The sequence below is a fragment of the Palaemon carinicauda genome, chromosome 14 (assembly GCF_036898095.1).
Source record: "Palaemon carinicauda isolate YSFRI2023 chromosome 14, ASM3689809v2, whole genome shotgun sequence".
Classification (NCBI taxonomy): Eukaryota; Metazoa; Arthropoda; class Malacostraca; order Decapoda; family Palaemonidae; genus Palaemon; species Palaemon carinicauda.
In genome coordinates this window covers 114,380,421-114,395,412 of record NC_090738.1, presented here as the reverse complement: position 1 = coordinate 114,395,412, position 14,992 = coordinate 114,380,421, and the positions used below count along the sequence as shown (strand labels likewise).

Genomic DNA, 14,992 nt, shown 5'->3' with positions numbered 1-14,992 from the left:
ATTCTTTCTTGAGAAGCGCCGAGGTTAAAGGTTGTGATGAGGTCCTTTAGTATGGGTTGCAGCCCTTGATACTTCAGCACCTTAGAGTTGTTCAGCCTCCTAAGAGGAACGCTGCGCTCAGTAAGGAAGACGAACTTATTTAAGGCAGAGTAATGGCTCAAGTCGACTTCCTTACCAGGTACTTGTAATTTCATTGTTATTTTGAATAACTGATAATATGAAATACGGGATACTTAGCTTCTTGATATACATGTACACTGGTTTTCACCCACCTCCCTGGGTGTGAATCAGCTACATGATTATCGGGTAAGTTTAATATTGAAAAATGTTATTTTCATTAGTAAAATAAATTTTTGAATATACTTACCCGATAATCATGATTTAATTGACCCACCCTTCCTCCCCATAGAACCAGTGGACCGAGGAAAAATTGAAGTGGTGTCAACAAGAAGTACTGCAGTACCTGGCCACAGGTGGCGCTTGTGAGTACACCCCCCTCTTGTATAGCGATCGCTGGCGTATCCCTTCCGTAGAATTCTGTCGGGCAACGGAGTTGACAGCTACATGATTATCGGGTAAGTATATTCAAAAATTTATTTTACTAATGAAAATAACATATTTATGCAGACACATTTATAGTTAAATATCTATATATTTATAGATATTCTCTAAACTCCTCAGTTAGTATCCACGATGACCCTGAGAGACAGCGGCCGAACGCTCCTGACTCCGCGTCTCCTGAGGCACTTCAACGTAATTGCTGTCAACGACTTCGATGATGCAACAATCCATTCAATCTACTCAAAGGTTTGTTGGAAAAAGGAAAGCAGTTTAATCAGTCTTTTCCCTACCTCTGTTCCCGCTCTTTATTCATATCTTTGCTTGTGTTTTCTCCATTTCAGATATTTCTTCATCTTGTGTATTTTCAATGTTTTCGGACTTTTTATTATCTTTCCTTATCCCTTATACTATATGTATGTCTGTAGTGAATTGGAATGAAATAGTATAAAGTTCTTCTATCTGGACATTGCAGTAAAGTTCTTCTTATTTAAGAAATATGATGATGCTCTTCTCAACCTAGATAGTCAATAGAGCTCTTCTCATTAGGGAAATGCAATAGAGTTCTTGTTATACATTCAAAGATCCTACTGTGGCATCTAGACACCAGGGGTTTCAGCAAGATGTTCGACCCTTGCATAGGAGAGATTGTGAGTGGAACCCTTGAAGTGTACAGGGCTGCCGCAACTAACTTGAGGCCCACCCCTTCCAGGTCACACTATATCTTCAATCTCAAGGATTACTTCAGGGTGATACAGGTAAGAGGAATTACATTGGTGAATGTAAGTGTTATTCATACTGTTAGTTGATGCTGTAGTTACTTTTAATAGTTTATTGTCTCCTTAATCATTACAAGCAGATAATTTTTCTGTGCAACTTAACTACTCCACTGTTTATCCATTTTTTTTGGCTGACTGGTTAATATTTTTTTTAAATGAAATTAGTGTCGTTTTTTTAGCAGATGTGCTTTTGTATAATTTTATGAGATTATCTTAACCGCTCAAATTACCCTTAATTAAACAGAAGAGCTCTTGACCTATGAATGTGCCTTGTATGATTGATTCGAGTCCTGAAAGTACCGTAATATACTCAAAAGGTCATTAATGAAACAAGAAGGATCTTAAATTTGACATTGCAGTATTGAATTAAGTAACAAATAACAATGTGTACTATATATTAGTATTGTTGGTGATCAAAGTGGAAGGTTGTTGAGTTTTAAGAGTATGGCATAGAATTGACCCATTCAAGAGCTGAAATGATTTATACCAATAACATTTAATTAAACTGGAAAGCTCCCAAGTTAGGTAATTTATTCTTTATAGGTAACACGACTTATCTAATAATGTCAACACTACTTATTTCATAACCATTGACTGTTTACTTGTCCATCATTATAGAAGGCAGACACATGAGTTAGAAAACTTCATATAACATTAATTATTATTATTATTATTATTTTTTTTTTTTTTTCATTATTATTATTATTATTATTATTATTATTATTATTATTACCACCTGCTAAACTACAGCCCTAGTTGAAAAAGCAGGATGCTTAAGCCCAGGGGCTCCAACAGGGAAAACAGCCCAGTGAGGAAATGAAACAAGTACAAATAAAATATTTTAAGACCAGTAACAACATTAAAACAAATATAAACTATATAAACTATAAAAACTATAAAAACTTTAACAAAACAAGAGGAAGATAATTAAGATAGAATAGTGTGCCCAAGTGTACCCTCAAGCAAGAGAACTGTAACCCAAGACAGAGGTAGACCATGGGACAGAGGCTATGGCACTGCAAGTCATAACATATAACCAGGTAGAGGTTTACCCAACAATTTCTTCCACAGGACCGTAAATTTGCTCAACTTATCTTCCAACAAAGATTGGTTAATCAACTATTGCTGAAGTCACAGGAGTGTGATGTAAGAATTTATGCAATTCATGACCATATGTTAATTTCACCAGGCTGTTACTTTAAAAAAGAAAAATTTAATTTTGCTAAACCAACACATCTCTTGATTAGGGTGTGTTGTTGTCAGTTCCTGAGACTATGGAGGACCTGCGCTCCATGAAGAAAATGTGGGTCCACGAGGTACTCCGAGTGTTTTATGATCGCTTGGTGGACAGCGGCGACAGAACTTGGCTCCTGGACAAGGTGGCCACTGCGTGCAGCAAGCACCTTAATGAGAACCTACACGAATTGCTTGCAGAACTGGATGAAAATGAAGATGGGGTGGTAAGAGAAGCTGCAGCCATTATAGATTTTAGTTTTTAATTTCAAGTTTAGCGGATAAACTTAATTCTTTGCCATTTTTATTAGTGTCATTTTCTATTTTAGTTATGCAGCATCATAAGGCATTGGATACAGAAAAGATCAAGTAGTTGTATCTTCAAACAAGGTTCAAGTAATCATTGCTATGATGAAATTATGTATATTAGCTTATTGTTCCATATGTATTTTACAGTTTATTCTGATATGATATTTCCTACTATGATTTTATAGAAGTTACTTACAAAAAAAGATTGGCTGTATCTTTATAGGTCATTGGAATCATAAATATATAACTTAACCTAACATCATCAAATATTACAAAAATCTTCAGATATCCGAGAACGACCTACGTAACCTCGTCTACTGTGACTTTGCTGACCCAAAGAGTGAAAGTCGACACTATGTCCAGGTCAGTTCTTACCTTCTGACTGCATCATTTTCATCACCATCAACATTAGCATATTTACATCAGATCTTTTCTTTATAAGTTGAGAGAGATTTTCTCTCCACTCTTTTATGTGCAGTATACTTTCACTAGAACTCTCATTTGACTTTGTTTTTCACTTATGACCCTTTCTATTACTTTCCTTGAGTGCCCCTTCCACTTATTTGCTCTTAATACTTGTTTTTAATTCAACCTTCACCTTACAACTTCTCTCTACATCTTTTATTATTATTATTATTATTATTATTATTATTATTATTATTATTATTATTACTTGTTAAGCGACAACCCTAATTGGAAAAGCAGGATGCTATAAGCCCAAGGGCCCCAACAAGGAAAAGTAGCCCAGTGAGGAAAGGAAATAAGGAAAATTCGAGAAATAATTAATTGAAATAAAATATTTTAAGAAGAGTAACAACATTAAAGTAAGTGTTTCACATATAAACTATAAAATCTTGAAAAAAAAAACAAGAGGAAGAGAAATGAGACAGAATAGTGTGCCTGAGTGTACCCTTAAGCAATAGAACACTATCCCAAGACAGTGAGAGACCATGGTACAGAGGCTATGGCACTGTCCAAGACCAGAGAACAGTGGTTTGATTTTGGAGTGTCCTTCTCCTAGAAGAGCTGCTTACCATATCCAAAGAGTCTCTTCTACCCTTACCAAGAGGAAAGCAGCCACTGAACAATTACAGTGCAGCAGTTAACCCCTTGAGCATAAATGAATAGTTTGGTAATCACAGTGTTGTCAGGTGTATGAGGACAGAGGGGGATCTGTAAAGAGTAGGCCAGATTATTCAGTTTCTACATGATGAATGTTTGACCTATCTTCACATCTGTTTTTTTTTTTTTCAGTTTATAATGAATAACTTTTCCCAAACTTAGCAGTATAACAAAGTTGTCTTGAATCATTGATATAATTAATGAATTATGAATGATATTTAAACTTGTTAGCAACCTAATAGTCATTTGTAAATCCATCTTCATATACTGTAGAATGAATCATTTCCATTCTCTACATTGTGGATTTAAGACCATGAAGTCACTGATATACACAATTAATAATGAATTATGTGAATTTGTTTACTAATCGCCTTCTCTCGTTCGAAAGTACGTAACTGAAATTTCCATTGCCTCTTTAGGTCGAGGACCTGGAGGGACTCCGGACAACAGTTGAGGGTTACCTAGCGGAATTTAACAACATGAGCAAGAAACCGATGAGTTTAGTCATGTTCAAGTGAGTATGAATATTATTAACCTAACCAAACTAATAATCCTATTGATAGGTAATTACTTGACTAAAGTAGTTAAGCTAGTAAAACCTAATTAACAATCTTGAGTGATTAACTAAGTCAAGTTGATTTATTTAACCCTCTTTACAGCAATTAACTATGTCAATAGTAATTAACCCAATCTATTGTACAGTAAGGCATCTAATCTAAAGTAATTTGCCTGTTCATAAGTGATTAACCCAAATAAAAGTAATTAACCCAATTTTGAATAATAAGCCCAATAAAATTTAATTTACCCAATATAAAATAATCAACTAAATCAAAAGTAAATACAATTTAAAGTATATTTAAATCAGTCTGAAGTACTCGATCATATAAAAAGTAATTAATCAAATATAAAGTAAGGTTTTTTTATCTCTATTAATTAAAGTAGGGCATCTAATTTCAAGTAATTCACCCTGTCTAAAGCAGTTAACATTATCACAAGTAATTGACCGTATATCAAGAAAGGAATCAAATCAAAAGTAATTAACCTAATGCAAAGAAATAAATCCAATCAAAATTAATTAACCAAATGAAAAGTGTGTTACATTTTAGAGATGTATCAATAAATGAAGCCATAATTATCAAAGTTATCAAAGTTATCCAGTGTTTAAGAATTAAATGCACATCAATAAAAATCCCTTTCACTTTTAGATGTACCAGTGAACAAGATAGACCAAAGAAGATGGTATTGCTAATAAGTTAAATGTAAATTCACTTTCATCCTAACTGCTTATATAAAAAGGTGTAGAGTTAGTTATTGACCAAGATATGAGCATTATATATGTGTGATACCCTTTGCGTGTAAGTTGTCATCAATGTATTTGTGGTTAATGTTATTGTGAGAATGTTTTGTATAAATTTAGGACAGAACTCTATAATTTTATTAATAGATAAATAAATAGATGTGTCCGTTGTTGTCTCTAATAGGACGAAAGTATTAAATCCAATCAAGTTTTTTCATTTTTCCTTTTGTGGCTTACATGCCCATCACATGTAAGCTTTTGGGATTTCTGTGCACATATATACTGTATATATATATATATATATATATATATATATATATATATATATATATATATATATATATATATATATATGTATATATATATATATATATATATGTATATATATATATATATATATATATATATATATATATATATATATTTTTGGGCTCAAGCCATGGCGTCCTGATGGAAGGATCCTTTTTGGTAGCTTCCTTGGGTAATCACTACTAGGATTTTCCCGGAGAATTAAACCACAGGTTATCACAGAATTCTAACTTCTGGAGCGAGTATCCTAAGGGTTTCCCCTTAAGACATCGTGTATCAACAGGGGACACGCATGTATTAACGTGCCACATAGCTATCTACACCCCATATAGAGTTAACGCTTCAATATGGCGGACAGAGAGCGGCTGGGAGCTGAGCCGCAGCCAATCTAGATGTGGCGATATCGGTACTCGCGATGTAAACAGACGGACGCCATTGCTTTTGATGACGTCACGTCCGTCCTCATTCCTTTTGCTAGTAGCTTGCTCGATTGGACGTATTTTTCCCTTTGTGCGACTTTATCTGCTTGCATCCTCGCCATGTCTCAACCTTCAGCTTCACCTTCTTCTGGAAAGTTGAGTACAAAGGTTTAAGTATTGTTTAAATAAGCTCTGACCGTAAAGTAAATCTTACTTTTCGAGATATTTGCATAATTGTGGCAGAGCTTTGCCAGACCGGTCAGCGCCATTTTATGACGCTGCTGTTGCTTGCATGCCTTATTTACTTAGCCGCAACAGCCTTACCGGTATATAAATTACTAATCAGCGCTATTAGTTATTTAGTCTTCATAGCTAGGAACTTTTATCGTGTTTTTGACGCATTAGTTAGGGTCTTCGCTGACCCCATACCAGTAGGCTTTGATTAGCCCCTAGGCCAGTGAGCCTATACCAGTGTTAATGCATGATATTTCAGTGATCCTAGTGTTAGTTATGAAGATTTTGGCATTATTTTACAATACCATTGACAGTGATGCAAGTGTTTTTCGCCTTCAGGGACCATATAGGGGGTAGGTTATCTTGAGTGCCTTGCTAACCTAACCTTATGATAGGACCCCTATATGCTCTCTTCATCCCTAGCCCTAGGGCTTCCCTCTGGTAATCTTGTACCCTATTACATGTGATAGGACAAGACTCCTCAGAGTTCTGTATCGCCTCCCCACCTAAGGGAATGACCCCTCCCTTAGTGTTGCGGGCCTTAAAGGTAGGATCACCTCCTTTAAGCTGAATCGGTCCTTGACCTTTTCCTTGCGATACGTCTTCTCCCTTCCTTGATTAGGGTCTAACAACCCTAATCCAGGTTAGGTTGGGAGGGCTGGGTTATGTACCTTGCTGAAATATACGCGTGCACCGTTTTTCAGTTGGTCCACCTACTATAGGTTAGGGTGAGCATCTCCCTTCCTAGGTGGCCGCTCTGGTGCATAACCCATCCTTTCTTATAAGAAGACCCTTTCCCCCCCCCAACCTATCTCTTGCCTAGCCTAACCTACCAGTAGGTTAGGCTTCATATGTCCCCTGTCCTACACTCCACCCTAGGCTGGAGTGCTGGACCCCGTGGTGCTCCCAGTGTTGTCCGCTCTGATACATAGACCCTCCATAGTGCTATGGAGTCAGTTATCATTTGGTCGACATGAAGAGTCTCCACCCCTTCTTTGGGTACACCCTGTCCTCTCTTGGACTGCCTTAGCCCCCGGCCTTTGCGGCCCATGCTTAGGATGATAGATTCACCTCTATCATGGTGGTACCTTTTCCAGAGGTGTCTTGACTAGGCTAATACAGCCTTGCCATCCCACCTCCATCTTTGGTGGTTGTCCCTTGCCGCCTCTACCCCGGCATTACCGCCGCTACGGGTGACTCCCTTATCCTTGCCGCCTTCCCCCGAGTGCCGGGGGATCGCCGCCGGCCGCTGGCTTACCGCCGTGGCCTCTCCATTCCCTCATAGCCTCGGCACACTGCCGACCCCTCCCGGAGTGCCGGCACTAGCAGCCGGCCCCCGGCCCCGGCTATGCTCCTTTATCCTTACCCCTGTCACCCTCCGACTGCCTCCGGCTGCCGGCGGCCGCCGCTCCTTGCCGGCGGCCGCCGCTACCGGCTGCCGCCACCCTGGCTTCTTTTGACCATAGAATGATCATTCTTGAATGCCAGAAACTCTGCTCGAGCGGCTTCCGGCGTGCCGGGGGTATGCCGGACCCGTCCGGAGGCGGCAAGATGCCTTGCACCCCTTCTCTCAGCTATCTTTACTAGCGATAGCTCCTAAAAACCGCACCTAGACGGCTTGTTAACGCAGACAAACTGGTACGGAATCGTACACTTTGTTCAGTTTTCACTCTGTCTTCTTGCGTGTTTCATCTTTCCAGCACGCTACGTGTAATTGGCACGTCTGGTTGCCGGAACCTTACTAGGATCTCATGATCCCCAGACTTTCTTGATAAGATTTCAAGCCTAGTCTATAATATGGTTATTCTAGATGGAATTCCCATTATCAAGACACCTTCCATGGAGGCCTACGGCCACCTGGGACTGTCCGATGCTACGGCAACCAGCCGGGCGGGTTACACGAGGCATGCGTCTGTCTCCTTTCACCCACCCTTCTGTGCATCACAATTAATTTATGTTAATATTAACTTGTTAATAATTAACTTTATATACGAGCCATATTATGACTCTACAATACTCATCGTCTCTTTCTTTTACAGGAGGAGTACGTCACGTGTGACCACGACTTCTGCGCGGTCCGTCGGCCACACTTCTATGGACACACGGCGTGTAGGACACACGCCCCTTGTGCTCACAAGAGAGGGGATCTCAAGTACTGGGGCCCCACCACCTGTTCGGTCTGCCAAGAATGCTTACAGAAAGCATTCTATGATTCTCCCTCAGCGGAGATTCGGGACACTGCTCGGGACAACCTACGCAAGTGGGTACGTGGCTTTCAGAAGAACGCCACTGGACCATACCTAGCCACAGAAGAAATGAGGTCTTTGCTGTTCCCAAAGGCCTCACCAGACTCAGTGGTCCCAGTCGAACAGATCCCCGTAGTCCAGATTACAGTGGAACCTGATGTTGTCATGGCTCAGTCCATGAATGATTGTCACCTGGATTCAGAACATGATGAACGCATGTCAGAGATCTCGGAGGACACCGAGAAAACCCTTATGGCCCAGGGTGAAGGGGAGGATGATGAAGAAGAGGACCGGGTAGTGTATACCGAGTCCGATAAGGAGGATGCCCCTCCCTCCATCCCCCCTTCTACTCCTACACCGACGGAAGTGTCTCTCCCGTCTACGTCCTCCACCACGACTCCTCTACCTACGGCACAGGATATGATTCGGCTCATTGAATCCGTGATGGAGCAGAAGCTCCAAGAAACTCACCAGATCATTCGGTCGATGGGAGGTTCCAAGGAATCTCGCAAAATCTCCATCAAGGACCTCCCCGCATGCTCGAGCGACAATCCGTGGCGATTTGCCGAGCATATGGTCATCGCTGACGACAAGATCTTCGTCAGCGATAAGATCGGTTCCATACCCCTGGAAGAAGTGGAGTTCTTCCCCCGCTTTGAGGCGTATCCGGACTGTTACGTCCGTCTACGTTCAGAACCATCCTCAAAGGAAGAGACCGAACCGAAGGAGAAAATAGTGTTCGATCTCTCGAAGGCCCAGGCTATGCTTGCCAAAGCGCTTAAGAGCAGAGGCTTTACCTGCTCTGGACTTCCGGCTCTGAGCAAGAAGTACCCCACCTACGTTGCGCCCGATGAAGTGGTGATACCCTTCACGGAAAAGGCCTTCGCTGCCTGCCTTAAGGCTGTAGAAGAAGGGAAATCCTGCCCTGCATTGGAGGAATGCAGACCTTTCTCCGCAGTCACCCCGCCCGACACCAAACACTGGAAGGATGTGCAACACACCTTCGTGGTGGGCAAATTAGATCCTGACGTTGCTGGACGTCAGTTTAATGAGGACCTCCCCAAGCTAAACGATCACCTCCTTCGTAGGGAAAAGGAAACGAAGGAGAGGCTGGCAGCATCTCTCACTCTCCAGGTCCAGATGGACGTAATGGCTGGTGACACCAGAGTCCCTGACCATTACATGGTCCTTGCCAAATCTCATATGGCAACCTTAGTCAAGGATCTGTACCACTTCATGCGAGCTCGTAGAGCCTGCAGAGAATTCGTGTTCTCCAGTGCCACTGTCAGACACGAACCCCGGAAACTGATTTCCTCCAACATCTGGGGCAAGTACCTCTTCCCGTCTGATCTAGTGAAAGAGATCACAGACAAGGCCGCATCTGAGAACAGGAACCTTCTCAACAAATGGGGCATGTCTAGGAAGAGAAAGCCCTCTCAGGATGACGGTCCTCAGCCTAAGAGGAAGCAGTCGAAGCATAGACCCCAGCAACGTCAGCACAGACGTCAGTTTCCGGCACCCGCTACTCCCCAAGTGGCCGCTCAGCCGCCACAGACCTTTCAGTTGGTCCCACAGCCGGTTTTGTCCTCATCACCGGCCTTCAACCCCGCCTTCGAGCAGCACTCCACTACCTTTCGTCCCAAGGGTAGAAGCTCAGGCAGGGGTTCCGGCAGAGATTCCTCTCGCCGGCCCTCCAGAGGCAGAGGAGGACAGGGAGCTAGCGGCCGAGGCAGCAAGTCCTCGGGACCCCAGAAGCAATGAAGTGCTTCCGGTGGGAGGAAGACTCCGCCACTTCCAGGATCGCTGGACCTTCGACTCCTGGGCACACAGCATCATCAAGAAAGGTCTGGGCTGGAGCTGGGCGCAACCACCCCAAACCTTCCAGCAATTCTTCCAACGTTCAACCCCCCTCCTGGAAGAATATGTGCTAGACCTCTTGAACAAGAAGGTGATAAGAAGGGTGAAGTCCACAAGGTTCCAAGGGAGACTGTTTTGTGTCCCCAAGAAAGACTCAGACAGACTCAGAGTCATTCTGGACTTATCCCCCCTCAACGTATTCATATCGAACAACAAGTTCAAGATGCTGACTCTTCAACAGATCAGAACCCTCCTGCCTCGAGGGTCTTTCACGGTCTCGATAGACCTGGCGGACGCATACTGGCACATACCAATGAACCATCACGCTTCCTCCTACCTAGGATTCCGACTCCAACGGAAAAGCTATGCCTTCCTGGCCATGCCCTTCGGACTCAACGTGGCCCCTCGGATATTCACAAAGCTAGCGGACGCAGTAGTACAACAGCTCCGCATCCGAAACGTCCAGGTGATGGCCTACCTCGACGACTGGCTAGTGTGGGCGCCCTCGCCCGAGGATTGTATAGAATCCTGCAGAAAAGTTACCCAGTTTCTCGAACACCTGGGATTCCAGATAAACGCGAAAAAGTCTCGCCTATCTCCAGCTCAGAAGTTCCAATGGTTAGGCATCCACTGGAATCTTCAGTCACACCGCCTTTCCATTCCAGCAAAGAAAAGGAAGGAAATAGCAGGGTCTGTCAAGCGACTGTTAAAATCCAAACGGATCTCAAGACGCCAGCAGGAACAAGTTCTAGGCTCTCTACAGTTCGCCTCGATCACAAACCCAGTGCTTCGTGCACAGCTAAAGGATGCAGCGGGAGTCTGGAGACGTTCCGCATCCATCGCTCGAAGAGACCTCAAGAGACGGCTCCCAAGCAGACTTCGACTTCTTCTAAAGCCGTGGTCAGAAGCGAGGGCCCTAAAAAGGTCCCTTCCTCTCCAACACCCACCTCCATCTCTCAACATCCATACGGACGCTTCGTTGGAGGGTTGGGGAGGTCACTCCCACCAAAAACAGGCTCAAGGCACTTGGTCTCCCCTATTCAAGACGTTTCACATCAACATCTTGGAGGCCATGGCGGTTCTTCTGACGCTGAAGAAACTCTCCCCGCCCCCGTCGATACACATTCGCCTGACCCTGGACAGCTCCGTGGTAGTGCGTTGTCTCAATCGCCAGGGCTCAAGATCGCCCAAGATAAATCAGGTGCTCCTGACAATCTTCCGTCTGGCAGAAAGGAAGAAATGGCACCTGTCTGCAGTTCACCTACAAGGATTCCGCAATGTGACAGCGGACGCTCTATCTCGGACAAACCCGATAGAGTCGGAATGGTCTCTAGACGCAAGATCATTCTCCTTCATCTCTCACCGAGTCCCAGAACTCCAGATCGACCTCTTCGCAACGAGCGACAACCATCAACTTCCTCGATATGTAGCCCCGTACGAGGACCCCAAAGCGGAAGCGGTGGACGCCATGACCTTGGATTGGAACAGATGGGCCAAGATTTACCTGTTCCCTCCCACCAATCTTCTGCTGAAAGTCCTCTCCAAATTGAGAACCTTCAAAGGGACAGCAGCTCTAGTGGCTCCCAAGTGGCCCCGCAGCAACTGGTACCCCTTGATCCTGGAGATGCAGCCAACGCTGATCCCCCTCCCGGACCCAGTTCTCTCCCAGCAAATACAGAAGTCGACTGTCTTCGCTTCATCATCGAAAATCAAGGACCTTCATCTCATGATTTTCTCACCCTAGCCGCTAAGAAAAGGTTTGGGATTTCGAAGGAGAGTCTAGACTTCCTCGAGGAATACAAGACCGAATCCACGAGAAGGCAATACGAATCGTCTTGGAGGAAATGGGTCTCCTTCGTCAAGGCAAAGAACCCCTCGAAAATCACCATAGATTTTTGCATGTCCTTCTTCATTCACCTTCATGGACAAGGCTTGGCAGCCAACACGATTTCTACTTGCAAATCGGCCTTGACTAGACCTTTGTCATACGCCTTCCAAATAGATCTGTCTAGCGACATCTTCAACAAACTACCGAAGGCCTGTGCCCGTTTACGACCGGCACCCCCTCCGAGACCAATCACTTGGTCTCTAGACAAAGTTCTCCACTTCGCCTCCAACTTGGACAATGATTCATGCCCTCTTAAGGACCTGACTCAGAAAGTTATATTTCTCTTCGCTCTAGCTTCGGGAGCCCGAGTCAGCGAAATAGTGGCACTATCTAGAGAAGAGGGACATATCGTTTTCAACGATTCAGGAGACCTCTCCCTCTTCCCTGATCCGACGTTTCTCGCAAAGAACGAATTACCTACCAAACGATGGGGCCCGTGGAGGATATGCCCCTTGAAGGAAGATGCCTCTCTATGTCCAGTAGAGAGCCTTAAGGTCTATCTTCATAGAACTTCAAACTTTGGTGGAGGCCAACTCTTCAAAGGAGAAACATCGGGCAGCGACCTGTCACTGAAACAATTGAGAGCTAAAATCACCTACTTCATTCGCAGAGCGGATCCAGACAGTACACCCGCTGGTCATGATCCTAGGAAAGTCGCTTCGTCTCTGAATTTCTTTCAGAGTATGGATTTCGAAAGCCTCAAGAACTATACAGGCTGGAAATCCTCGCGTGTTTTCTTTAAACATTATGCGAAACAAGTGCACGAAGTGAAACATTTTGTGGTAGCCGCAGGTAGTGTTATGAAACCTGCTCTGAACTCTGCTTAGAACAGTGAGTTATTAGGGACTCTAACTCGTCGGGTGCCTATGTTGACCCTCAAGTGATACGTAGTGAAGCAGAAACCACCTTTAACTGTTCTTACCTCAGGTGAAATGTCATAGTAGATTACCACATGAGTGCTACATGCCACGTGCATGACGTGTGTTACATAAAGACTAACGTTCCGTAGAACGAGTGCCTACTAATACTTGATTCTTCCCTTTCAGACTCAAGAGCACGCCTTTATGACTATGTACATTTTTATCAATGTAAATGTTTTTTACTATTTATTGCATGACATGTATTGATTTACCTGCAATTATCTAATAAAATGTCTATTTTATTACTTGTGCGTCTCCCTCGCTCCTTTCTTACTATGAAATATACTAATTGTCATAGTTTTATTACCCTTTATTCTTGGTTAAGGAAAATGCCAGGATTTACTCCGGGCATTTATTTATATAGAGAAAGTAAGTTTCCTTAGCGAATACTTACTCAATTATGAAGATGAGTCAACTCCATGCACGAAGTGTACAACCACCACTTCTTCAAGTTTGTTTGGACGCGAATACCAAATCGCTCTGACTTATCTTCTGGATCTCATTGTTCCTTCAGCCTATATGAATAGCCTTCCCATGACCACTTTGATCTCAGCATAGCCCGTGGGGACTTCCATGCCAGGGGGGCAGGAAGGCAACTGCCTCACGGTAGCTCTAGTATAGACCACTATGCTTTCGGCTCAATGTTTTAGCACTCACTTATAAAGGGGAAAAAGTCTACCACGATACACTAATTCTCTGGTACTCTTCCATCAGGACGCCATGGCTTGAGCCCAAAAAACGGATTTTGAGCGAAGCGAAAAATCTATTTTTGGGTGAGATAGCCATGGCGTCCTGATGGACCCGCCCTGTCTGTTATCAGGTCCCGCCCTGCGCCACTGTATCATGGTGATGAGCGAGCTCCAGACTTTCGGATGAGGACGGACGTGACGTCATCAAAAGCAATGGCGTCCGTCTGTTTACATCGCGAGTACCGATATCGCCACATCTAGATTGGCTGCGGCTCAGCTCCCAGCCGCTCTCTGTCCGCCATATTGAAGCGTTAACTCTATATGGGGTGTAGATAGCTATGTGGCACGTTAATACATGCGTGTACCCTGTTGATACACGATGTCTTAAGGGGAAACCCTTAGGATACTCGCTCCAGAAGTTAGAATTCTGTGATAACCTGTGGTTTAATTCTCTGGGAAAATCCTAGTAGTGATTACCCAAGGAAGCTACCAAAAAGGATCCTTCCATCAGGACGCCATGGCTATCTCACCCAAAAATAGATTTTTCGCTTCGCTCAAAATCCGTTATATATATATATATATATATATATATATATATATATATATATATATATATATATATATATATATATATATATATACTGTATGTGTATGTTTTTCAATGAATGAGTCCATTTACCTGTTAAAAGTCGGCTAAAATCTTGCCATCCTCTAAAACCTTGGATTGATCCTCATCAACCATTCTTTCAACCAATCCCATAGTAGCTATGATGCCAGGGAACTTGGAATCAATCAGTCTAACATCAAGGCAATTTTTCCACCATTAGGTTTGCCCTAGAGCACCTGGCAAGGATATGCCGGGTACTGCGCCAACCTCGGGGTCACGCCATGCTGGTGGGTGTGGGAGGCAGCGGTCGACATTCTCTCACACGTCTGGCAGCACACATTACCGATTATGAACTGTATGAGGTAAGGCTTAGATAATTACAGTATTTTAACCCTTTCAATCCTACCACTTACCAAAGTACTTGACACTAAACATTAAGAGAAGGACTTTACAACTTTATCTGTAGTATAGGTGAATAAATTCCCTTTCCAATGATACATAATTTTAAAATTTCAAGTACAGTAT

At 43.2% G+C, this 14,992-nt stretch overlaps 1 protein-coding gene across 1 annotated transcript in view; it reads left to right on the top strand.

Moving 5' to 3' along the window:
* Positions 1-14,992, top strand: part of LOC137652936 (dynein axonemal heavy chain 7-like) — a 170,904-nt gene that overhangs the window by 96,436 nt on the left and 59,476 nt on the right. Inside the window, exons 45-50 of the mRNA XM_068386330.1 lie at positions 682-807; positions 1,143-1,316; positions 2,585-2,797; positions 3,165-3,242; positions 4,421-4,515; positions 14,688-14,829. Coding sequence (XP_068242431.1) covers positions 682-807; positions 1,143-1,316; positions 2,585-2,797; positions 3,165-3,242; positions 4,421-4,515; positions 14,688-14,829 — 828 coding nt within the window. The remainder of the gene's footprint in view (positions 1-681; positions 808-1,142; positions 1,317-2,584; positions 2,798-3,164; positions 3,243-4,420; positions 4,516-14,687; positions 14,830-14,992) is intronic.